The following is a 26914-nucleotide window of genomic DNA, read 5'->3' as shown; positions in this document are numbered from 1 at the left end:
TTGTTCAGGTCCTTTGCCCATTTTTTAATTGGGTTGTTTGTTTTCCTGATGTTGAGTCGTATCAGCTCTTTATATATTTTGGAGATCAGTCTGTGATATCATTGGCAAATATGTTTTCCCATGTGGTTGGTTTCCTTTTCATCTTGCTGATGTTTTCTTTTGCTGAGCAGAAATTCTTTAGTTTGATATAGTCCCATTTGTTTATTTTTTCCTTTATTTCTCTTGCCTTAGGAGATATATCCGTGAAGATATTGTTACATGGGATATCTGAAATTTTCCTGCCTATGTTTTCCTCTAGGACTTTTATGGTGTCATGGCTTACATTTAAGTCTTTAATCCATTTTGAGTTTATTCTTGTGTGTGGTGTAAGTTGGTGGTCTAGTTTCATTTTTTTGCACGTCCCTGTCCAGTTCTCCCAGCACCATTTGTTAAAGAGGCTCTTCTCACTCCATTTTATGTTCCTTCCTCCTTTATCAAAGATTAGTTGACCATAGAGGCCTGGGTTTATTTCTGGACTCTCTATTCTGTTCCACTGATCTATATGTCTGTTCTTATGCCAGTAGCAGACTGTTTTGATCACAGTGGCTTTGTAGTATTGTTTGATGTCTGATATCGTGATTCCTCCTGCTGTGTTCTTCTGTTTCAAGATTGCTTTTGCTATTCAGGGTCTTTTTTGGTTCCATATGAATTTTTGGAGTATTTGTTCTAGGTCAGTGAAATATGTCATTGGTATTTTAATATAATTTTATGAACTTTAATTGGATGCTGAGGCCTTCTTCTAATACCATATTCTCCCTAACTGGATAGTGTTGTTTTCAAGCCTTGACTGAGAGCTATTACAAAATTCTCTAATATAGAAAATTTCCATTAAAAGGGATTATTTTTGTATACTTTATCCAACATTTATACTTTACAAAAAAATGTTACTGATTGTGATAGGTGTCTGTAGGTATATTGAAAGATGCAGCAATTTCCTATAGATGTATAAATAATGAAACTCACTAGAACTAACACTTCCAAATGCTGACTTAGCACAAAATTTAAACTATAAACTTATTATTCAAAGGTAATTTGTCTTAAAGGTCACATCTGAGCTTATACGATGATGTTGACTCCTGTCCCATTTTCCTTTTCAGTTCTTTGAAATACTTGTAACAAATTCATCATATGAGAATCTCTCTATTGAACTACCTACCATGGGTTCTATGTTGTTCCCTGTCCTTCACTAACACAGTTTTATGTTATTTGTCTCTAGAATCTTACATATGGTTACATTCTTACTGCTGATCATTTTAGTGTCAACTGGAAACCATTAATTAAGATGTATGAGATAGATGCTCATTTATGATTCTTTATATAAATTTTTAGAATTTCTATATTAGAAGTGATAGCTAACCATGGGATAATTCAAGAGAAATATTGCAATTACAGATATTCCATATTTACAAACTGTGATTTGACTAAGCATATTTTATTTAGAAATTGTGTAAGTTACATTATTTTTACCCAAAAGGAATAATTATCACAAGCTAAAAGTTATTTTTCCTCCCTTGCACCTAAACACAATAAAACCTTGGCTCTCATCATACCATATTTGTGTTGTACTTTTCCTTGTGTATATGTTTTTTCTCCTGTTTTAGTTAATAACACTCATGTTTTTCAATATAATTAGCATAATACTTTTTATAGAAGATATTAAGAGACATTAATGAATAGATCAACTTATGTATGAAGTTAACACAATTTTGAAGTAAATATTAATAAAGATAACAATCATATATAGCGCTTTATTTTTTATATTTTAATTTCTACTAGTTTTTAAAAGCAGGTACGGTATGTAGGCCCACTGCGTATCCTGACTGTGATCTTCCTGAATCTTGTAATGGAAGCTCAGCAGACTGTGCTCCTGATGTGACTATATTCAATGGACGTGAATGTAAAAAAAAATATATTTGTTATAATGGAGACTGCCATGATCTTGATGCACGTTGTGAATCCATATTTGGAAAAGGTAATTTTGTTTTGTAACATCTAAGTAGCTGGTCTTCAATGTTTTATTAACATTACCAAGACAATGGTCAATTATATATAAATTATATTCTATATATTTATTTTATGTATAAATATATATACATTTAATTCTTTTATTCTGTTCTATATTTTTATTTTTTCAAACTTTATTGAGGTATATTGACAGCTAAAAATACATATATTTATGGATATGACTTGATGTTTTGATATTCATATATATTGTGAAATAATTGCCACAGTTAAACTACTTAACATACCTGTTATGTTAAAATACTTAACGTATTTATTATGCCACAATTAAACTGCTTAACACACACACACACATATATGTATATATATATATGTAACACTGGCCTCACAGAATGTAATACTGGTCTCATAGAATGTAATACTTACCTCATAGAATGAAAAAAAAAATATTGTATTGTTGGATCATAAGGTAGTTTATTTTTAATTTTTGAGGAGTCTACATGCTGTTATCCATAATAGCTGTACCAATTTTATTCCCATCAACAGTGTACAAAAGTTTGCTTCTCTCCACATTCCTGCTAACACTTATCTTTTGTCATTTTGATGTTAGTTACCCTAGAAGGTATGAGTTGTGGTTTTGATTTGCAGTTCTCTGATGATTAGTGATGCTGAGCACATCTTTTCATATATCTGATGACCACTTGAATACCTTCCTTGAGAAATGTCTCTTCAAGTCTTTGCTATTGTAAAACCCCGTAATTTGTTTTTGCTATTGAATTGTAGCATATATTTTGGAGATTAACCCCTTATCAGAGACATATTTGCAAATATTTTCTCTTATTCTCTGTTCCTTTCCACTGTGTTGACTGTTTCCTTTCCTGAGAAGTTTTTTAGTTTAATGCAGCCCCACTTGTCTATTTTTGCTTTTGCTGCCTGTGCTTTTGTGTCACAGGCAAAAAATTATGTATTGCCTAGATCAACATCCAAAAGTTTTTTTCTTATGTTTTCTTCTAGGAGTTTTGTAGTTTCTGGTCTCACATTTAAGTCTTCCCTACCCCCAGCTTATACAATATATAACATTGTATAAGTTTAAGGTGTACAATATGTTGATTTGATACTCACATATTACAAAATGATTAGCACGATAACATGTCACATAATTACCATTTCTTTTTTTGTGTGGTGAGAACATTCAAAATCTACTCTCTTAGCAACCTTCAACTATGTAATATGCTTTCAAATACATAATTTCAAGTACAAAATATGCATCATGTTGTACATTAGATTCACATAATTTATTCATCTTATAACTGGAAGTTTGTACCCTTTGATGAACATCTCCCCTTTTCTCCCACCTCCCAGTGCATGGTAACTACCACTCTGCTCTTGTTTCTATGAGTTTGGCTATTCACTAATTCATTCACTCATTTTATTCCTCACCCAAGAATATGTTTATTGATTTTTTTTTCCTTTTGAGAGAGAGAGGAAGAGGGACAGGGAGAGGGAAAGGGAGAGAGAGGGAGAGGCATTGATGAATTGCTTCCTGTACACGCTCTGACCAGGGATCGAACCTGCAACCTAGGTATGTGCCCTGACCAGGAAGAACCCCGTGACCTTTTGGTGCATGGGACAAGGCTCCAACCAACTGAGCTACCTGGCCAAGTCTATTCTTTTTTTAATGACAGATTTTTAAAGATACAGTTCACATACCATAAATTTTGCCCTCTTACAGAATTGTGTGACCATAAACACTTTTTTCTTTTTTATCAAATTAATTGGGGTGACATTGGTTAATAAAATTATATACGTTTCAAGTGTACAATTCTATGACACATCATAGATGGTTTTGTATATTTTTGTGACCCTAAGTCAAATCTTTTCCCGTCACCATATATTTGAACCACTTTACCCTTTACTATGCACCCCCATCTACCTTCCTCTGATAACCATACTGATGTGTCTGAGTTTTTGTTTTTCTTGTTTGTTCTTTAGTTCCTTTCAGTTTTATATCCCACAGAGGAATGAACTCATATAGTTCTTGACATTTTTCTGTATGACTTATTTCCCTCAGCATGGTATCAGAGCACAATGCCCTGACAGACAGACCAGGCAGAGTGCCAGGTTGATGACATTAGATTTTCCCCAACATGTAGAGAGCAGCATGTTCCCCTCACTAGAGCATAACCTCTTTAAGCAGTGTTTTGTAGTTAATAGCAAGCATGGTTTAAATCTTTGTTTTCTATCATTTCTAACAATGTTTTTGGTTTTGGTACTATTATAAAAACTGTTGTTATTATGAAACATGGTTTTCCAATTGTTGATAGTATGTAGAAATGCAATTGATTTTTTATATTGATTTATTATCTATGATCTGATGTAGTGAGACATAATTATGCCTTCTAAGTTTAGAGAATACTATTCTAATTGGTCGTCAGAAAATATGGAATTGTACTATGATGTAGATGTGGAATTGTTAAATGACAAAAATATTATAAGAATTTAGGGCAGTTGCTCAAAATGAATCAGTGTAAGGAAGAAAATTTACAGCACATACTGTATATGTGCCTGGTAACTAATCAAGTATCAGAGTTACTTTCTTTTATACAAATGTTGACAAAGATGAGCAAATATGACAACAATGACATGAAATTTACTGCTGGAGGTAAACTGATCATATGCTTTTAGCCTAAAAATTTATATTTCATAGAGATCACTGGAATTTGACAATGGTCTATAACACCTAGCTTACTATTTCTATTAGTGTTTCTTCATGTTAATTTTCTTGGATTTTTTTTACACAAATACACAAAGCACAATATTTTCTGAGAAAAAAGTGTTTTACTTTTTATTTTCTAGTAGGCAAGTCATTTAGTTTTTTCCCTTTATTCCACTGTACAGGGTTAATGTTGAATGAAAGTAGTAAAATTTAGTAAATCATCCCGTGTTTTAGTGATGTTAGGTGGAAAGTATTAAGTATTACACTTAGTTAAGGAAATATAATGTTAGCTCTATGATACTAGATATAAGTATTTTCTCAATGTCCTTTATAAGGTTGAAATAATTCACTTTTATTGGGTTGGCCAAAAAGTTGGTTTGGTTTTTTTCTGTAAGATGGGTCTAGTAGCACTTAGTTGTCTTTAACTTCATTTGCAACAATTTTGGTTGTATTGCGACAGCTGTTACATCAGCGTGCATTTAAAAAATGGTGAATTTTCATGTTGCCATTTTAATATTGAGGGTGGAAGAAAGTACATAACATTTTTGGCATATCATGCTTTATTATTTCAAAAAAGATAAAAATGCAACAGAAATGCAAAAAAAGATTTATGCAGTGTATGGAGAAGGTGCTGTGACTGATCGGATGTGTCAAAAGTGGTTTGCAAAGTTTTGCGCTGGAAATTTTGTGCTGGATGATGCTCCACATTCAGGTAGACCAGTTGAAGTTGATAGTGATCGAATTGAGACATTAATTGAGAACCGTCAACATTGTACCACGTGGGAAATAGCTGACATGCTCAAAATATCCAAATTGGTGAAAATGAAAATGAAAAAAATTGGTGAAATGGAAAAAAATCCTCAACGAATATTTTTGCCAATTCAGTATTTCTAGTGTATATCATAACTGGGTGTTGAAATTTTCAAATGCTTGTTCCACATTTATTGAGATGGCTATATTTTTCTAATAGTTTGTTAATATGCTATATTTATATTAATTGATTTTACAAGGGTTAAACAAAACTTACATTTCTAGGAGAAACCCATTAAGTATTATTCTCTTTATATAATTTTGCATATGATTTACTAATAGTTTGTTAAGGATTTTTGTCTGTTTATGACATACAGTAGTTATAATTTTTTTGGTAAATTTTTTGTCAGGTTTTAATGTGAGAATCATGCTCACATTAAGATGAGTATGAGCTGTTCCCTTCTCTTTTATTTTCTGAGAATTTTGGCAAGTGGTATTATTTCTTCATTAAGTATTTGATAAGGAGAGTGATATCAGCCAAATGGTTAAATAAGGCATCATCAGTTTCCCCACAACAGTAAAAATTTGGCTTCCCTCATGGACAGAAATGCCTTTGTGGGAGCTGTGTGACTCATTACCATACACCAAGTGGTCCAGAAAAAGTTCCACCCACCTGTGCATTGGTTAATAGGTGTGTAAATTCTGCCTGTGGACCATGCAGTGGCCCATTAACCAGCTCCTGACTCTCTCGGCCATGATCCAGCAGTGCCTGGAAGGTGCTGTCTTAGACAATCAGCAATGGACGAGAAAGCCTTTGAGGAAGTCCAGGTTCCCAGTGGAGAAGTTACAACACATATTTGGAACCAAAAAATATGAGTTGGAGCGCTTTAGTGCCATGCATGGAAAAGCAAAAGGTAGTCGGTCAGCACTCGGTCTGGTGCATTATAGGATTGATGGAAGTCACACAAGCTTAAATATTCGACCACAAGAGGGAGCAAGAAAAGCTGAACAGCTGTATCCACAGAAGGTTTGAAAAAACCTTAGAATCCCTGGCAGGGCTGGAGGATGGTATTTCTCCCCTACAGGCAGTTAGTAAAGACGGGAGAAGTTTCCTGCGGTTTTATTTGTGAAGACAGCAACTCAAAACTTCAAGGAAATGATATAATCAAAGGATCATAATAAATTTCTAGTAACCGATCTTAAAGCCATGGAGATCTGTGATTTACTGATACAGAATTCAGAACAGCTGTTTTAAGGAAGCTCCATACGCTACTAGAAAACACAGTTCAAAAAAATCAGAAAAACAATACTACATGAACAAAATGAAGTTTAACAAAGACATAGAAATCATTAAAAAGAACCAAATAAACCCTAAACCTGAAGAATACGATGAATGAAATGGAATTTGCAAGAGAGAATATCAACAAGAAAATGGATCAAGCAGAAGAAAAACAATCTGAATTAAAAGACAGGAATATGAAATTATCCAGTCAGAGAAGAACAAAGAAAAAAAGAATAAGAAAGCCTATGTGATTCATAGATACCATCAAAAAAAATTAATTTGTGAATAATAGTAGTTCCAGAATGAGAAGGGAAAGGGGCATAAAGCTTATTTAAAGAACTAGTGAGTAAAAAGAATATGATCCTCTCAATAATTGCAGAAAAAGCATTTGACAAAAATCCTTTAATGATAAAATTTTAACTAATTGCTTGACTTCTTTTGCATTTCCTGTAGCATTGCTTTGCATATCTGATTGGGCAATCACTTCTTCCAGACCTTATGGACTAGTTTTGATGGGAAACTACTTTTACCTCATTGAGGTGTGGAGATTATAGCCTTGGGGCTGGGGCAGAGGCAGTTGGTGTGCAGCTCCTTCAGCTAGGTCAGTGCAGGCAAAGATTGCAGGCGTCCTTGTATGGCCGAGGCCTTGGTGTCCGCAGCTGCTGGTGAGGGTTGTTGGCTTCTTCAGTGGCAAAGGCTTCTGGGGGCTTCATGGTCTTTTTTTTTCTCCCATAGAGGGTGTAGTGGTGTGAGAAACTCTCACAATAAAAACACCAGGACACAGGACTTCAGCAGTAATTAAGGCAGTTGTTTATTCACAGATATGAAGCTCTGGGCACAGCCAAAAAGCCAAATCAAAGGTGCGCGCTGAAAAAATGGAGCTGGCTGTTTTTATCCTAATGCGTGTAAATCCCCTCTTTCCCCTCGCCCCCTCCTTCTTCTCCAGTTTTCCATGCTGTATACTCTGGAGTTACAATCTAACACGATTAACTAAATTAACTGAGGGTGATAATTAACTCAGAGTGATCTGGTTATAGGTCTGCCTCCAGCTCTTCTTTGAAATTTCCCTATCTTGTTTGCTGGGCTGTCTAGCTACATTTTCCCATTTCCTGCAGTTTGGTGATACCTATCTCCCCCGCTTTGATCTCAGATATCCTGTGTCCTCAGAAGCATTTGTGCTGAGCTGCGGAATGCCCCCTTCCTGACTTGTAAGTGTGCTGATACTGTTAACTCTGGCTTGGAGACCCCTTGATTCAAGATTCAATTACATTTGTCCTTTGCTGCTAATTATTTTCTACTGGTTTGACAGTCACCATTTCCTTGCCCCTTACAGTGGCCATGGGAATTCCTCTTGGCGCTGGATCTAGCTTGTGGGTACCCTTGTGATGGTGGTGATGGCATTAAGTCTGATGCATAAGTGCCCGTGGAGCAGCAATGGGGCTGAGGTTGGGGTATGGGCACATATGGAGTGAAAACATACCATGGTCTGGGGCGCTGGCTAGCCCAGAGTGCACGGCCGCACACGTAGCATCCATGGAGGCAGGGACTGGAAAGCATGAGCTCATTAAGCAAGAGAAGATCCAGGTCTAGGGCTTTGGGTAGCACTCAGGGGCAGAGGCTCTGGTGCCTGAGATGGGGGTGCAGTGTCTTCTTATCTGGGAGGGGCCTTGTATTGGTGATGACTTTTGGTTACGTCAGTGGCAGAAGCTGCTTCTGAGATATGCTCCAGTGAACACTACGGGGTCCTTGCCTATGGAAGCCATGGAAAGTCCACAGCTGTTGCAGGGATTGCTGAGGTCCTCAGTGGCAAAGTCTGCGAGTGTCCTCTGCAGAGCAGGCTACTGGGGACTGTGGGGGTAGCTGCTGCATGGCTCATACTGATAGCACTCACCCTGTGTTCCTAGCTGTCTCTAGTTGTCTCCACTAAGGTCATCTCTCCAGTGACCCTTTCTGTCCAGTTATTCTCCTTTTTTCCATCCACTGTGTTGCTGTAGGTTCTTAATTGTACTCTTGAATCCTCCCAGGGCTATTTTCATCTGTGGATGGCTGTGTAATTTCTCTTGTGGTGGTGGTGGTGGGGAGATGAAGGCTGGCATCCTCTATTCTGCCATCTGTGGATCTCACTGTTCCTCAATAGAATTTTTTAAATGGAAGAGAAGTAAATGTATGTCCTTAGCTTAGTAGAACTTCCTCATCCAGTTCTTGATAAAATGTGCAGGATAATCTTAACCAAGAGAGATCAAGGACTCAAAAATTTCATACCATAAATTATTTTCTGAATGTTAATATTCAGAATTAGTCAACTCATTTACTTAATATTTAGCCTCAAACTCCCAGACTCTAAATCTATCATATGTTTACCATTCTGGTATAGAGTATTTCTTTTGCCCCTAGAAAATTTCTTTGTAGGTGGTACATTTGTTGGTGTGATGGATACAAGGGAGAGAGGAACTGTGGCTATCTGAAGATAGTACTTGTGCATTTGAAGTAAAAATGACATGTCTTAGAACTCAAGGAAATGATGCTATGGTAGAATTTCATAAAAGTGAGACCAAGAGTAGTAAGAAGTTTCAGGAATTATGTAATGGAAACTACAAGTATTCAAAGTGGCTGTTCAACAAGCCTAGTGTGTTTGATCTTGTGAGTGGTAATGGATTGCTTCTAAAGTGTCTGTAAAACTTACCTATGTTAACAGCAAATCCCACTCAGTTTTCCAAACTTCCCAAATGCATAAAATGGAGGTATGTAGATGGGAGTGCCTCCCTGAGCTCCCACTGGTCCTCTGGATACTCTGTCTCAGTTTGGAGCTTTATATATATATGTCAATCTGATCTCCCTATTACTAGTGAACTGTAGCATCTGGTACTATATAATTTGTACATGACCCCATTCCTAAGGTGTTTTGGTTTACCACAGTGACAATTCTCTTTATTAGAGAATAAATTGTTATTACACAAATACCTAAAAATACAGTGGTTCAAAAGAGACAGAAGTTTTTTTGGTCTCATATATTATTTCCAGAGGTATGCCAGTTGTCAAAGATGGTTCAGCAACCTTGCTTTATGACTTTTTTAAGAACCTGTGGTTGTTATTTTTGTTTGACTATCCCTTGTTTCTGGTAGAAGGTAGTTTCCCAGCACAAAATCCTTATTCCGGCCCATGGAATGGAAATAGGAAGTGAAAGTGTAACCAGCTTTCACTTAATGCCATTAATTTGATGTTTTGCATATAATTTCTGCTTGTATTCTACTGGCCAGAACCTAGTCACATAACCTTATCTAGTTGCAAGGGGGTCTGAGAAATGTCTTCTATAGCTTGGTTGTCTGTGTGCCCTGCTGATAATAAGAAAGTGCGATTACTAAGTGGAAGAAAGAGGAATAGATATTGAGGGACAATCTCCAGTTCAGGTGCTATCTTTTCCCCTCTCTTTAACTCAGCATTAGCCAATGTTGAGGTTATGGTAGCAGGATACCCTTAGTAGTAGTCATGTTAGCCTGTAGTACCAAACGTTCTATAGAGAAGGCAGAGACCTGTATGGGTCAGAGCATCAAAAACTGTTTTATTGATGATAAGAGGCAAAGTTTCACGGTAAACTAGATTTATCTTTATCTGTAGAGGTCTCAGATTGGATTTTGTTCTTACCACCACTTTCTAGGAACTGCCCAATATCCACATGGTTACTGTGGAAAATATCCTATTAGTAGAGTATAACCTTATTCTTCTATATTGGTTTGACTGTACTGGGTACCTAACCAGACCAGTCCAATTGCAGTGTTCTCCAACCTTGCTGAGTTGGTAGTTGAGGTGAGCATCTCACTCATGCTAAGGGAGTTGGGGAGACTCTGAGTCTTTTCTGAGAATTTTGGGTAGTTTAAGAAGAGAATTTTCCCTCTAAAAGCTCTGGAGTTTTTAGCAGCTATGCTTTTGACTCTGTGGAAAATGATGAGCCTCAGTGAGACAGAAAAATGAAGCTGCAATGAAAACAAGAGAAAAAGGGATAAACTTTACCTATATGTATTTCTTTTTTCAAGACCAATGTAATAAGTGATATTTCATTTAATCTGTCTCTTCATATTCTCATAATTTTGGTGGGTTTTCTGGACTTACTAGGAAATAGTTGTTTTGCTGTCATTTTGGCTAGTGTTACAGTAGTAATCTATAGTTCATTGGAGATGGAAAGAAATTATCTAGGTCAGGGAGCTTCAGATTCTGTAAGTGAATTTATGCTTACTTATCTTAAATAATCTCTTAAGACTGTTTTAGGAGCCATGAGGACAAGATTGCCACTCTCATTATCCATTTGTAAGAAATTTATATTGGTTTTATCTAAGAATTCTTTGAAAAATATTGCCTCTTTTAATAAAGAATATTTAGGGGGCCATAAAACAGAAACTTTAATGAAATTAGTGAGGTGACATTGGAGACATAATTTGCAAGAGATCACTAAGGAGTTTATTTCAAATGTCAGTCTACAAAATTCTCTACTGCCTCAAATAGAACGGGTATAACTTACGTTGCAGGACCTGATGATGTTGGATGTCAAACTTCATGAGGAAGACAGATCATGAAATATGGTTACCCAAGATGTTGGTTTTTAAAAATTTATTTAATAAATATATGTTTAGCAACTCAATTAGGCACTCTTCTAGCACTGGAAACCCAGCGATGGACAAGGCAAAAAAAAAAAAAAAAAAAAAATTCTATCCTTATGGAGGTTATATTCCGCTGAAGGGTTCAGGCAATAAACAGTGCAGACCTAGTAAATAAATAAATGTAATCATTCCCATTAGTGGTGGTATAAGGATTCAGACAATGAAGAATAAAAATTAGGAAAAAAAAAGAAATAAACATAATCATTTCTGTTAGTGGCAAGTCCTGTGATAAAAGACAAAAGCAAAGCAGCAACAGCAACAATGCACGATGGTAGACCCCGAGTAGAGAAATCGCTTATGCCTTGCCGGACGTACGACTTCCAGAAACTGACATTAGAAATGCGTGTTGTAAGTTGCAAAGATTTCAGTATTCTTTTGCAAAGTGATACTAAAACTAATATAGTTATGAAGGAAAACAGTTAAATATATAGGTTGGCAATTCCGGTTCTTTTATTTTAGACTTCTTGATGATACAATGTTTCTTCAATGAGACTATGTTATAGACTTGGCTTTTTATGATTTCCTACTCAGAATGCAGGAGAACGAGTATAATTTTCTTGTATTATCATTCTGCTGCTTTCCTTCACAGAGCCCTCTCTTTCATGGTTTAGACTTTTATAACTTCTTTCACCTCATAGCTTTTGTGATGACAATTAACAGAAAATGAAGCAAAAGGAGAAATAACCATGAGCACTGTCTTTCACTTCAGTTCTTTCTCTTTTTCTACAACCTCATTAGGAATTTTTTTTGAATTATATAGAGAAAAAGGAAATGAAGAAGATGAAAAAGAAAGGAAGTTTTAATCCAAATGTATTTTAAACTTTGACAGGTTCAACAAATGCTCCATTTGCCTGCTATGAAGAAATACAATCTCAGATTGATAGGTTTGGAAACTGCGGTATGGTTAGAGGCCAGTATCAGTTCTGTCAATGGAGGTATGCCATGCAAATGTTAAAGATACTTCTCTTATGTTCTATAAGATTTTGTCTTTAGTTTTTCTTCATTTGCATCACTCATTCCAGTAGTCCCAAGTACTACATGTGTGTGTGGGTGAATTTCAAATAAAAATCTCTAACCCTAACATTTTTCTTGTGCTACAGGCTTAAATTTACATCTAGTTTTTAAACATATGTAGATGACCATTAGGCTCCTAAATCCAATACATGATGGAAACTAATAAAGTCTATTGAATCTTTTCTTTCTGAACCTGTTCATTCTTCTTTATAAAATTACTTGTCCAAGCTGAAGAGTGCCCAGTGTATATAAAATGAAGTTCATTTTTCCCAGCATCGAAGAGCCAGCTCTTTGATATATTGGTCATGAATTTATTTCAAAATTTATTAAAAACTTACTATGTGCTGGACACTGGGCTAGATACTAGTGAATAAATCATACATGGCCCTTGTACTCATGGAATTTGTAGAGAGGTCAACATAACATGTATTTTATGCTTCCTTGATTTCCTTATGCTATTACTTTTGTTTAGAAATGTCTTATTCTGATTGTTGAAATTCTACTATTTGTAAGTTTTGACACAGATGGTTTGTTCTCTTTGAAGTTTTCACTGACTTGCTAAATTAGAATGTGTCTATCTTAAAACTCTGTAAGAATTTATTTCATTTGTAGCACTTTTTAGAACAACTATACTTTTTAAGCTGAATTTATTGGGGGTGACATTGGTTCACAAAACCATACAGGTTTCAAGTGTACCACTCAACAAAACATCATAGTTAGTATTAAACTGTAAGGGTCCTGAGGGTAGAAATCACAATTTGCTTATTTTTATATAATATAAAATGCTTGAATGAATTCATTATTTGATAATAAGCAAATCTCCACAGTGAATTGAAGGATAATCTTGAATCAATGGCTTTATACTTTTTTATATTTTACTTTAAATGTTAGTGTTAAAGTGTTACATTTCCCTAGATACATTGCCATAAATATGAACCATTTATTTATTTTTGTCAAAGAAAGCAAATCTGAAGCATTTCCAACAAATGCCTACTGTATAAAAATCATATAATTTTATTATGTTTTCAGGAATCTTATATGTGGAAGATTAATTTGCACCTACCCTACTCGCACTCCTTTCCATCAAGATAATGTTGCTGTGCTTTATGCTTATGTACGAGATGTTATATGTATAACTTTAGACTACAGCTTTCATGGCTCACTAACAGATCCAATGGTGGTCAAGGATGGCTCTGTATGTGATGTAGAGAGGGTAAGTAAATTAAATTCATTTTTTAAATTTAATTTTAATCCTTTCTTTAACACATATTTTCATTTCAGTATCAAATTTAAATTCACTTGTAGTGCTGTATAACCTTAAATATTTAGATAAAGAGAACATGAATAAGCTTAAATTTGGACTCCAAATATTAAAAGGGAAATGAGACTGTTTGATCTTTTCAGAGCAAGGAAACTACCAAGTGTTTTGAGACTGGAGTGAGGAGGGACAGAGCTCAGTAATAGATTGTAGTTAAGTACTCTCCAGCTTGGAAATTCACTTTTCTTTTTGGAAAAAAAAAAAGAAGAAATCCCACGGGGTAATATGTGCCTGTTTGTGGCCCGGTAGATAAGAGTACACGTCAGATCAGGCTGCATAGAATCATATTTTCACCTCCTATGTTTTGACAGTTTGCTGGTTGCCTAACCAGTCTGAGATGCCATGCCTATATGTAAAGTGGGGATAATAATAGCATTTACTTTGCAGGGTTATTGAGAAGATTAAATGAGGTAACAGTAAAAACTGGTTAGCACAATGTTTGGCACATAGTAAGAGTTAAATATAGGTTAGCTTTTATTATTTATTGTTATAATTCACCATATCTGAGGCTGACATAAATCTGGAGAAAATAAATTTACTTCAAAGTCTCATTTAATTCCTGATCAGATCTTTGCTCAGCTTCTTCTTTATGTCTAGAAGTCATGAATGTCTCCTTGAAGGAAGGGTATGCCTGGAAGCTCAGTAGATATATTTAGGCCATGGAGCCGAAACAATGAAAAAACAAAGCAAGTCAACAGATGATTTGATATTATTCAATTGGTAATTTAGTAAGAATAGAGTCTTTTCTATAACATGGATAGTTCTTCCCAGTGATAATGTATGAAAACAAACTTTACCAGGTAACCTTTAATAATACCGTAAGCCCTGTATGATAAAACATTTTTGGTACCTTTGTTACAATTGATAAACCTACACTGACACATCATTATCACCCAAAGTTTATAGTTTATGTTAGACTTACCTGAAAAATTCCAAAATACTTGGAGATTAAACAACACATTCTGCATAACACATGTGCCATACAAATTGAAATATATTTTTAATTAAATGAAAATACAGCATAAAGTTTGTGGGGTACAGCAAAAGTAGTACTTAAATGGATATTTATGGCATTTAATGGTCATGATTGTAATGTTAAGATCGTTGAACTTCTCTGACTAGGATTTTTTTTCTTCATTAGATTTGTGTAAATCGTCAATGTGTAGAATCGAGGATAATTAAGAGTCAGTTCCTTAACTGTTCAGCAAAGTGCCATGGACACGGGGTAAGTAAGCACATGATGGATGTTTCCCCAAATCACATGAATCAGGCATTTTTCAGTTTTCAGGATCACTTGTTAATTTTTTCAGCATTTATTTGGTTTCTGCTATATGCTAGTGTTGGGTTGCAACCTCTGCCAGAGCTTTCTGAGTATAATCCGAAACTGGTCTCCATATGTGCAAGGCAGGGAGGTACTGGAGAAGGCAGATCACTTCAGATTGGTAGGTGGCAGGTTTAATCAACAAGAACTTACAGGCTTGTCTTGGGCAGCTGCAAGACAAATAGTTTTCTGCACCAGCCCACCGATTTTCAGAAGTTAATAGAGGCCCTAACTGAGTTCAGTCCAGTATACAGGGGGCCTTATCTGGGTTTAGTCACATACCTAGTTCAAATAGTCTCTTCACCACATTTCTATCTCAAGATTGTATCCTTGAGTAGCTTCTATCTAGCCCAGGGAAAGCAAGCAGAGCACATATTGCAAGCACAGTGGCAAGAGTGGGAGTCTCAGATTTCCCAGGTACGTACAGATGTGGGTCAAACCAGCCGTTATGTCTTTTTGATGACCTTTCCCAACAGGTAGGCCCTACTGCATCTAGTTTCAATAGGGAGCTGAATTGGGTTACTAATTTGTAGCCATAGGTTGTTACAGAGACCATTGTGTAGAATTAAATTGGCCAGGAACTGCACTCAGCAGTGGATAGGGCTATTACTCAGTTCCCTTGCCTGGGTGAGGGAACGGACCATGCTCCAGAGGCGGCAAGGCTCTTTGTTTGAGATCCTAAATCAGGCAAACCTGTCCACCGTCAAGTTCCCTGGTTCTATGGCACCACTGTCTTGGCTGTGCAGATGAACAAAGCTGCTGGTTGGGACTACTACTTGGGCAATGGATGTAGGAACTTGGATCACCAAGGTTCAAGCACTGGTTGTTGCAAGCCCCTCCTGCCTTCTCCCTCAAAATCAGAACCCCAGTGGGCAAGCCCCACAAGTTTTCCCATGATCCCTGTGAGGCAGAATCAGAGTAGGGACTCCCAATAAGAGACTCACAATGCTGGAAGATCTGTATGCTCACTCTGAGCACTCTTTTCCCATTGTAGGCTTAGGGAAGACATCTCAGTGTGGTGTTGTACTGGCCTGAGGGAAGGGCAATACAGTCTGTCTCTGCATGGTGCGCATGTCTGTTTTAGTCTCACTCTTGTGTTCCAGGATTTTCTCAGTGGTGTTTTGTCCATGAGTAGTTGTTAGTTTTTCTTCTAAGAGGGAGTGAGTTTGGGAACAATCTATGTTGTCATGTTGGTGACATCACTTTCTATTTTTTTCTTAGTTTAGCTGAATATTTGTCAATTTGTTTATCTTCATAAAAAACATTCTCTTAGTTTCATTGATCTTTTAAAAAAATTTTGTCCTTATTTATTTCACTATGATCATTGTAAATGCCTTTCTCTTGCTAACTTTGGGCTAATTTTCCTTTTCCTAGTTTCATTAGGTGTAAAGTTAGATTGCTTATTTGAAATGATCTATTTTCTGTACATGTGCATTTATCATTATTAATTACCTCTAAGAACTGCTTTTGCAGCATTCCAATATTTTTGCCATGTGGTATTTTCATTTTCATGTGTTTTGGATATTTTTTGATTTTCTTTCTAATTTATTCTTTGACCCACTGGTTGTTTGCAGTGTGTTGTTTAATTTCTACATGTTTGTGAATTTTTTAGCTTTCCTCTAATTGATTTGTAATTTCATATCCTTTTAGCCAAGTAGATACTTGACATGTTTTTAATCTTCTTAAGTTTGCTAACGTTTCTTTTGTGGTCTGTGATATGACCTGTCCTTGGTAATGTTCCAAATGAACCTGAGAATGTATATTCTGCCAATGTTTGATGACATATTCTATATGTATCTGATATGTCCAATTGATTTAAAGTATGATTCAAATCCAACATTTCCTTGTGATAATTTGTCTGGATTATCCATCAGTTGTTGAAAGTGGTGTATTGATGTGTCCCACTTTTATTGTGTTGCTGTCAGTTTCTTCAGATCTGTTAATATTTGCTTAATACATTAGATGCTCCAGAATTGGGTGTGTCTATTATGATTGTCATATCTGCCTGGGGAATTGACTCCTTTATCATTATATAATAACCTTCTTTGTGTCTTGTTACTATTTTTGGCTTGAAGTCTATTATGTCTTACATAAGGATAACTACCCAATTTTTCTTTTGGTTTCTCCTTTCATGGAGTATTTTTAAAATCTCTATTTTGAGCCTATGGGTGTTCTTAAAACTGAAGTCAGTCTCATGAAGGCAGAATTTAGTTGGGTTCTGCTTTTTTACCCATCCATTCTGTGTTTTGATTGGTTTATGAATAGCATAATATTTAGAGCAATTTTTGATAGGTAAGAACTTATTAATGCCATATCTTTAATTGCCTTCTGGTTGTTTTTTATTTCCCTTACTCTTTTCCCATTTTCTTTCTCTCTACCTTTGTGAATTAGTGATTTTCCATGGTGGTATACTTCGCCCTCTCTTTATCACTTGTGAATCTCCTATAGCTTTTTGCTTTGCAGTTACCATGAATTTACATAAAACATCTTATTGATAAAATAGTCCATGTTAAACTAATTGCAGCTTAACTTCAATCTCATACAAAAGTTCTAACCATTTACTACCCCTTTTATGTCACCATTTACCTCTTTTCATATTGTGCATTCATTAGCAAATTATAGTAGCTATAATTTGTTTCTAATAATCTTTTCTCTTAACCTGTATACTAATGTTAAGTGGTTAATTCATGATCACATCACAGATTTAGAGTGTTTAAAATCTGTGTATTTAGTTTTACCAGGGTGTCACATATTTTTGTGTGTTTTCATGTTATTGATTATTGTCTTCTCATTTCAAATGGAAGAACTCCTTTCAGCATTCCTTGTAAGACAGGATTAGTGGGGATGAACCCCCTCAGTTTTAGTTTGTCTGGGAAACTTTCTATTCCACCTTCATTTCTGAAGGATAAATTTGTTGGATAAAGTATTCTTGACTAAATTTTTTCTTCCAACACTTTGAATATGTTATTCCATTCTCTCCTGGTCTTTAGAGGGAGGGCTTTGTAGATTAAAATTTTTTTATTTTGCTATTTTTAGGGCTTTATCTTTAATTTTTGTGTCATTATAATATGTCTTTGAGAAAGTCATTTTGCTCTGAGAAATGGGGTGCTCTGTTAGTTTTGTTAGTTTGGATGTCTAAATCTCATTTTAGGCTTGGGAAGTTCTTAGCTATAAATTTTTTAATTTTTAATTTTAAGCATATTTTATTGATTATGTTGTTACACAGTAGTTCCAATTTTTCCCCCTTGCTCCCCTCTGCCCAGTACCCCCCTTCCATCCAGCAATCCAATCCCCTTTAGTTCATGTCCATGGGTTGTGCATATAAGTTCTTTGGCTTCGCCCTTTCCTATATTATTCTTAACTTTCCCCTGTCTATTTTGTACCAACTGATTATGTTTCTTAGTCCCTGCACCATTTCCCCATTTCTTCCCCTCCCCCCTCACAGCTGATAACCCTCCAGATGATCCCCATACCTATGATTCTGTTCCTATTCTGGTTTGCTTCATTGGATTTTGTTTTTACTTCTTAGATTCAGTTGTTGATAGTTGTGTGTTTGTTGTCATTTTAGTGTTCAAAGTTTTGATCTTCTTTTTCTTAAGTAAGTCCCTTTGACATTTCATATAATAATGGCTTGGTGATGATGAACTCCTTTAGCTTCACCTTGTCTGGAAAGAACTTTGCCCTTCCATTCCAAATGATAGCTTTGCTAGATAGAGTATTCTTCATTGTGGGTTGCTTTTCATCACATTGAATATTGCTTGCCAGTCCCTTTCTGCCTGCAAAGTGTCCTCTGAGAAATCAGCTGATAGTTCTATAGGCACCCCCCTGTAGGCTACTCTCTGCCTCTCTCTTGCTGCCCCCAGGACTCTGTCTTTATCTTTCACCTTTGATATCTCAGTCATGATGCGTCCTGGTGTGGTCCTCTCTGGGTTCAGCTCGCCCGAGACCCTCCGGGCTTCCCGGACCTGTATGTCCATCTCCTTCACAAAATTTGGTAAGTTTTGCTCATTTTTTCAATTCTTGCTTCCTCATTCTGCACTGGTTGTCTGTTTTTTTTCTTCCTTTTGTTCCAAATCATTGATTTGAACCCTGGTTTCCTTCCCTTCACCATTGGTTTTGTGTGGATTTTCCTTCGTTTCACTTAGCATAGCCTTCACTTCTTCTTTTATGCGTTTTTGGTACTCAAGCATATCTGTCAAGCCTGTGAGCATCTTTATCATCAGTGTTTTGAATTCTGTGTCTGTTAGGTTGTCTATCTCCTCATCTGTTAGGTTGGCTATCTCCTCATCGCTTAGTTCTCCCACTGGAACCGTGATCCATTTCCCCTTTTGGGCCATACATTTCTTCCTACTTATTCTGACAGGCTCCTGTGTTTGTTTGCCTCTGCATCTCAGGTAGAGCTCTCGCTCCTGTTATGTTGTAAGACCTTAGGGATTCGTCAGTACAGAGCGACCTGTTTCACCACGTTGTGGCATTGTATGTGGGGGAGGGGTCTGAGAGGGAACAATGCCGCCTACCCAACACTTGCCTCTTTTCTAGGCACCTCCCACTTCCGCACCAGACTGGCACCCCTCTAGCTGCTGCCCTGGCCATCATTCCCAGAGTGGGTGGGCTTGTGGATGCTCTAGGACCATGGGGACCCTTTAAACAAGCAGACTCTGCTGAGACCGGCAGTTTCTGCCTCCACCCCAAACCCCACTGGTCTGCACAATCAGAAGCAATGAGGCTTGATTCTACCTGGTGCTCGGACTGTGGGCTGCGAGGTCCAGTGAGGATCTGGGAACGCTCCCCAGGTGTCCCTCCTGACTTTTTAAAATGTGTAACTGTGCTTTCTGCTGGCCTGCATCTGCTGCCGCTGCTCCTGCCACCACATTGCGTCCTCTACACCCCGGCTCCACCCCTCCTACCTGGCTGAATGAGTATTTCTTTTTTATATCTTTGTTTTCTGGACTTCCATGCAGTTTGATTTTCTTTAACTTCTGGTTGTTTCTAGTTTTGAGGTAGTTGTATTCTTTCTTAGTTGTAGAAGGAGGCACAGTGTGTCTGTCTACGCCTCCATCTTGGCTGGAAGTCTATATAATCTCTTTAAATAGACGTTCTGGCCATTTTTTCCTTTGTTCTCCTTCTGGTGCTCCAATTATTCTAATGTCTCTATGTTTGATGGTTTCCCATAGTTCATGTATGCTTTCTTTGCTCTTATTCTTTTTTCTTGTTCTACCCTGTTCTTATGGTCTAGATCACCAATTTTATCTTCTGTTTGGTTTATTCTTCTGTAGATGTTCTTTATGACATTAAAAAAAACAATAATTAACATTTTCACTAATTAAATCACTAATTAAATGTACCACAGTTTTTTGATTCACTCATTTGCTGATGGGAAGTAGGCTGCTTCCAGCACTTGGCTATTGTAAATAGTGCTGCTATGACATAGGGGTGCATAAATTCATTTGAATTGGTGTTTCAGGATTCTTCAGGAATAATCCTAACAGTGGAATCACTGGATCAAAAGGTAGTTCCATTTTTAATATTTTTAGGAAATTCCATACTGCTTTCCACAGTGGCTGCACCAGTCTGTATTTCCACCAATAGTGCACTAGGGTTCCCTTTTCTCTACATCCTTGCCAGCACTTGTTTATTGATTTATTAATGATGGCCATTTGACAGGTGTGTGATGATATCTCATTGTGGTTTAAATTTGCATCTCTCTGATGGCTAGTGATGTTGAGCATCTTTTCATATGTCTATGGCCCATTTGTATGTCCTCCTTGGGGAAGTGTCTGTTCATATCCTTTGTCCATTTTTTAATTGGATTGTTTGTCTTCCTGGTGTTGAGTCATATGAGTTCTATGCATATTTTGGAGATCAAAGCCTTGCCCAGTGCATCATTGGCAAATATGTTGTCCCATACAGTTGGTTCCCTTTTTATTTTGATGATGGTTTCTTTAGCCATGCAGAAACTTTTTAGTTTAATGTAGTCCAATTTTTCCTTTATTTTCCTTGCCCTAGGAGACATATAGGCAAAAATATTGTTCTGTGGAATATCTGAAGTTTTACTGCCTATGTTTTCCTCTAGGAATTTTATGGTATCACAACTTGTATTTAAGTCTTTTATTCATTTTGAGTTTATTCTGGTGTATGGTAGAAGTTGGTGGTCTAATTTCATTTTTTTGCATGTGCCAGTTCAGATCTCCCAACACCATTTGTTGAAGAGGCTATTTTTATTCCTTTGTATGCTCTTGCCCCCTTTGTCAAATATTAGTTGACTGTAGACACTTGGATTTATTTCTGGGCTCTCTATAATGTCCGTTGATCTATGTTTCAGTGCTTATGCCAGTACCAGTCTGTTTTGATTACCGTGGCCTTGTAATATAGTTTGATATCCGTTATTGTGATTCTTCCTACGTTGTCCTTCTTTCTCAATATTGCTGAGGCTATTTGGGGTTGTTTATGGTTCCATGTAAATTTTTGAAATATTTGTTCTATATTGGTGAAATATATCATTGGTATTTTAATAAGGATTGCATTGAATCTATAGATTGCTTTGGGGTAGTATGGATATTTTAATGATGTTAATTCTTTCAATCCATGAACACGGTACATATATGCTTCCATTTATTTGTATCTTCCTCAATTTCTTTCTTCAGTGTTCTGTAGTTTTTCACATACAGGTCTTTTACCTCTTTGGCTAAGTTTATTCCTCGGTACTTTATTTTTCTTGTTGCTATAGCAAATGGAATCCCCCCCCACTCCCCCCCCAATTTCTGTTTCTGTTATTTCATTGTTGGTGTACAAAAATGCCTTCAATTTCTGGATATTAACTTATATCTGCTGTTTTGCCAAATTCACTTAATCGGTTGAGTAGTTTTTTTTTGTGGAGCCTATAGGGTTTTCTATCTACACTATCATGTTATCTGCAATCATTGACCATTTTAGTTCCTCCTTTCCAATTTGGATGCCTTTTACTTCCTTTTCTTGTCTGATCACTGTGACTAGAACTTACAATACTACGTTGAATAGAGGTGGTGAAAGTGGACAACCTTGTCTTATTCCTGATCTTAGTGGGAAAGCTTTTAGTTTTTGCCCACTGAGTATTGTTAGGTCTGGTGAGAGTGAGAGGAGAAATGACAGAAGAACAGGCCATGAGTTTATAAAGATTTATTTGGGTACCTGCTACAGGTGGGCTGAGACCCTGGGTGTCAGCCCCAAGAAAAGAAAGGCAGGGGTTTTTAAAGAGGATAAAAGAGAGGGGAATTGAAGGGACTTTCTGCAGATGGCTTTGGGGGGGTTGGCTCTGAGAACGGGGAGGCTTACTAAAACAGAAAAGTTACTAAATTCTTGCCAGCAGGCCAAGATATCTCTGAAGGACACAGGCATTCATTGACATTATCAGTTACTGAAGGGGCAGCAGATTTATTGGGGCTTGCTAAAATTATACCAGAATTCCCAGAATCCAGGTCTTACACCTAAGAAGTATGGTGTTGGCTATAGGTTTCTTATATATGGCTTTTATTATGTTGAAGTATGCTCCTTCTACTCCCACTTTACTGAGTGTTTTTATCATAAGTGAGTGCTGTACTATATGAAATGCTTTTTCTGCATCTATTGATATGATCATATGATTTTTGCTTTTCATTTTGTTTATGTGGTGTACTACATTTATTGATTTGTGAATATTAAACAATCCTTGGATCCCTGGGATGAATCCCACTTGATCGTTGTGTATGATCTTTTTGATATGTTGCTGGATCCAGTTTGCCAATATTTTGTTGAGGATTTTAGCATCTATATTCATCAGTGATATTGGCCTATAGTTTTCTTTCTTTGTTTTTTTTTTTTTTTTTCTTACCTGGTTTTGGAATTAGGATAATACTGCCCTCAAAAAGCTTTGGAGTCTTCTCTCTTCCTGATTTTTTTTGGAATAGTTTGAGAAGTATAGGATTTAGATCTTCCCTAAATGTTTTGTAAAATATGCCTGTGAAGCTGTCTGGTACAGAGCTTTTGTGTGCTGGGAGTTTTTGGATTACTGCTTCAATTTCACTAGTTGTTATTGGTCTATTCAAGCTTTCTGCTTCTTCTTGATTCAGTTTTGAAAGATTATATGTTTCCATAAATTTGTTCATTTCACCTAGGTTGTCAAATTTCTTGTCATATAGTTTTTCATAGTAATTTCTTACAATCCTTTGTATTTCTGTGGTAGCGGTGGTGATTTCTCCTCTTTCATTTCTGATTTTATTTAGCCGGGTCCTTTCTCTTTTTTTAAAAATAATTTATTTATTTATTTATATTTATTTGTTTGTTTATTTATTTTTAGAGAGAGAGAAAAGGAGAAAGAGAGGGAGAGAAACATCAACCTAGTCTTGTGCCCTGACTGGGAATTGAACCAGTGACACTTGGTTCACAGGCCGACGCTCAATTCACTGAGCCACAGCAGCCAGGTCCTTTCTCTTTTATTCTTGATGAATCTGGTTAAAGGCTTGTCAATTTTGTTTATCTTTTTAAAGAACCAGCTCCTGGTTTTATGGATCTTCTAAATTGTCCTTTTAGTCTCTATGTCAATTACTTCTGCTCTGATCTTGATTATTTCCTTCCTTCTACTCACTCTAGACTTCGTTTGTTGTTGTTTTGCCTTCCATTTTAAATGAGAGTCTTGCTGGATAGAGTAGTCTTGGTTTTAGGTCCTTGCTTTCCATTACCTGGGATATTTGATGTTAATCCCTTCTGGTTTGCAGTGTTTCTGTTGAGAATTCAGCTGATAACCTTAGGAGCCCCTTGTATGTTACTAGTTGTTTATCCCTTGCTGCCTTTAAAATTCTCTCTTTCTTTTTAAAATTTGCCATTATAATTATAATGTGTCTTGGAGTAGGCCTCTTTAGGTTCATCTTGATTGGAACCCTCTCTGCTTCTTGAACTTGTGTGATTTTTCCCTCACTAAGTTAGGGAAGTTCTCTCTCATTATTTTCCCAAAGTTGTTTTCTATCTCTGGCTTCTTTTATTCTCCTTCTGATATTCCTATGATGTAGATATTACTATGTTTCATGTTGTCCTGCAGCTCTCTTAAACTGTCTTAATTTTTCAAAGTTTTTTTTTCATTTTGTTGCTCTGACTAGGTATTTCTTTCTACCTTGTTTTCCAGCTCAGCATTTGGTCCTCTGCTTCATCTCACTTGCTTTTAATTCCTTCTGGTATATTTTTCTTTTCAGATATTGTGTTCTTCATTTCTTACCAGTTCTTATTAATAGTTTCTATGCCTTTTTTCATGCTGTTATAGTTCCCACTAAGTTCCCCGTAGTTCTCACTGATCTCCTTGAGCATCCTTACAACCATTATTTTGAATCCTATGTCTGATAGATTGTTTACCACAATTTTATTTAGCTCTTTTTGTGAGGATTCCTCCTTTCCTTTTGATTGGGTTTCTTTCTTTTTCTCCCCATTTTAGGTGACTATTTTTGTTAGTTTCTGCATTTTACATTGCTCTTCTTTGCCTGACTGTCTTTGTTGGGTGGGATTCAGTGGTAGGAGTTCTGTAGGGCTCAATGGTACAGTCTTTTTGATCTCTTGACCTGAATGGTCTATGATTGCCCTTTATTCATTTTATGTAGGCTCTCTTGTTGTAGTTGGACTTTGATTATTGACAACTCATTCATTGGTGAGTTCTCTCCTCCAGTTGGCTAATTGGGAGTCACAACTCCTGCCATATGTTGTATGTTTTTATACAGGTGCTGGTTACAAATCAATACTACCCAGAAAACTAAACCCATGCCAGCAAAAATATGCCCCTACCATATCCATATCAGCAATATAAACAGCAATAGAGCAAAAACCAATAAAAGGTAGAGAGAGATAAAGAATATTTTAAGGTATGAAAAAGAGAATATGAGATCACTAAAGGAGAGAAAAATGAATTTGAGTGGGAAGAGGAAGGAGAAATAATAAGAGTAAGGGATAGAAATAAGGCAAGGAAAGGGAGAAAATAAAATTTAAAATGTAAGTAAAACAGGCAAGGACAATGGCAACATGGAGTAATAAAAGGGAAGAGTGTACAATGAGGTTTGAAATATAATAAAATTAAAAAGGCAGCAAACCAAAGGGAATAAAATTGCAGAAAAATCGCAGCAGGGTCAATAACAAGAATAACTGAGCAAAGATTAATCATTGTGGAAAGGCTAATAAGAATATTATACAAAAGAGAAAAGAGAACATGAGATGTCTACAGTAAAGAAAAGTGATTTTGAGAGGATAGGGGGAGCAAAAATAATAAGAGTAAGGAATATAATTCAAGCTAAGGAAGGAAAAAAATAAAATTTCTAGCTCAAATAAGCAAGGACAGGAGGAAGGCAAAATGGAGTAAGACAGGTGAGAGTAACCTATGAGATTTGAAAAAATAAAAGTGAACAAATAGGAATACCACTGAAGAAGAACAACAATAGCCGTAATGTCCACACCTAACAAGCCAAAATTTATAAAAATGGAAAGGAAATAATATTATAGAGTGGGAAAAAGAATGTGGGCTGACTAAAGGAAGGACAAATGCTTTTGCAGGACAGAGGGAGGAGAAATAGTAAGAGTAAGGAAATAGGAACAAGGTGCAGCGTGGGAGAAAATAAAATTTACAGCATAAATAAGAAAGGGCAGGAAGAAGGAAAAATGAATTAAGAGAGGGGAAGGGTACAATGTGATATTTTAAATAACAATAAAATGAAAATAATATAAAAACTAAATAAAAAGAATAAACTTTATAGATTATTAGTGAATTAGTTTGAATACAATTGAAGCAAAAGAAGAAATATAAAAAGGCTATGTGAAAGGAAGGAAAAAATGAAAATCCTGAAGAAGAATGAGGTGGAATTCATCTCAGCAGTTTGGTGTTTGCTTTCTGACTTCTTTTTCTGGATCCACCTCTGTTTTTTCATCAGCTCAAGGTCCTGGGGTGGTCTTGTCTAACTTCTGGCAGCACTGCCTGTATCACCTTCACCTGCCTCTAGAGGGAGCTTCTGTTGTGATGGGGAGGGTGGGATCCCTGGGAGGCACTGTTCAGTCTTCTGGGAAAATTGTAGGTGTGTTCCCCCTGCCCCTGCACCACCTGCCTTGGTCTGTCCCAGCTTGTTACCAATCATGTATAGTTTCTGATGAATTAGCTGTCCGTTTCAAGGGAGTGGCCAGTCTGTGTAAAAGGGTCAGCTAGCTCTCTTCTGCATGGTGTTGAGGGCAGCTCTGTGTGAGAGCTGAGGCTGGGCGGGGTCCTGAACCCTTCTTGCTGCTCAGATTTCTGATCTTCCTGCTTTGCAGGCCTCAGTGAAATAGGGCCTTAAGAGCCAGTGTATTTTGTCTGCCTGAGAGAAATTGTGAAGTCAAATGTCATGAAGATTTCCTCCTATGTTTTCTTGTAGGAATTTTATAATCGTAGGACTTATATTTCAGTCTTTAATCAATTTTGAGTTAATTTATGTATATGGTGTGAGATAAGGGAAACTTGATCCTTTTGCATTGGATATCCAGTTTTCCCAGCACCATTTGCTGAAGAGACAGACATTCCTTTCCCCATTGAGTGGCTTGGCACCCTTGTCAAAGGTCATCTGTCCATATCAGTATTATATTATATTATATTATATTTTACTATTCAGTTATCCCTATAACTGAATAAATAAATGGTGATAAGGGAAAGCTCTTCCTTATACTATAACCAATGTAGATGGAACAATGGAGTTAAATAATTATCAATGGATGCTAAAACTAATGGGTGAAAGTTTTATGAGGCCGCAGATACTTACATAATCTTGCATGTAACTCCTCATAAATTAGTTATTAATTACAATGGAAGTACAGTAACTTACAATGGAAAAACTTGAAAGACAGCACCTTA

The 26914-nt window shown here is 36.4% G+C and overlaps 1 protein-coding gene across 1 annotated transcript in view; it reads left to right on the top strand.

The window, feature by feature from the left end:
• Window positions 1-26914, top strand: part of ADAM32 (ADAM metallopeptidase domain 32) — a 113836-nt gene that overhangs the window by 71844 nt on the left and 15078 nt on the right. Inside the window, exons 14-17 of the mRNA XM_090258220.1 lie at window positions 1816-2011; window positions 12231-12336; window positions 13445-13628; window positions 14875-14958. Of these exons, the coding sequence (XP_090114346.1) occupies window positions 1816-2011; window positions 12231-12336; window positions 13445-13628; window positions 14875-14958 (570 nt within the window). The remainder of the gene's footprint in view (window positions 1-1815; window positions 2012-12230; window positions 12337-13444; window positions 13629-14874; window positions 14959-26914) is intronic.

The sequence above is a fragment of the Furipterus horrens genome, unplaced genomic scaffold, assembly GCF_987537825.1.
Source record: "Furipterus horrens unplaced genomic scaffold, mFurHor1.1.pri manual_scaffold_12, whole genome shotgun sequence".
NCBI lineage: Eukaryota > Metazoa > Chordata > Mammalia > Chiroptera > Furipteridae > Furipterus > Furipterus horrens.
This window is presented reverse-complemented; position numbering and strand designations above follow the sequence as displayed.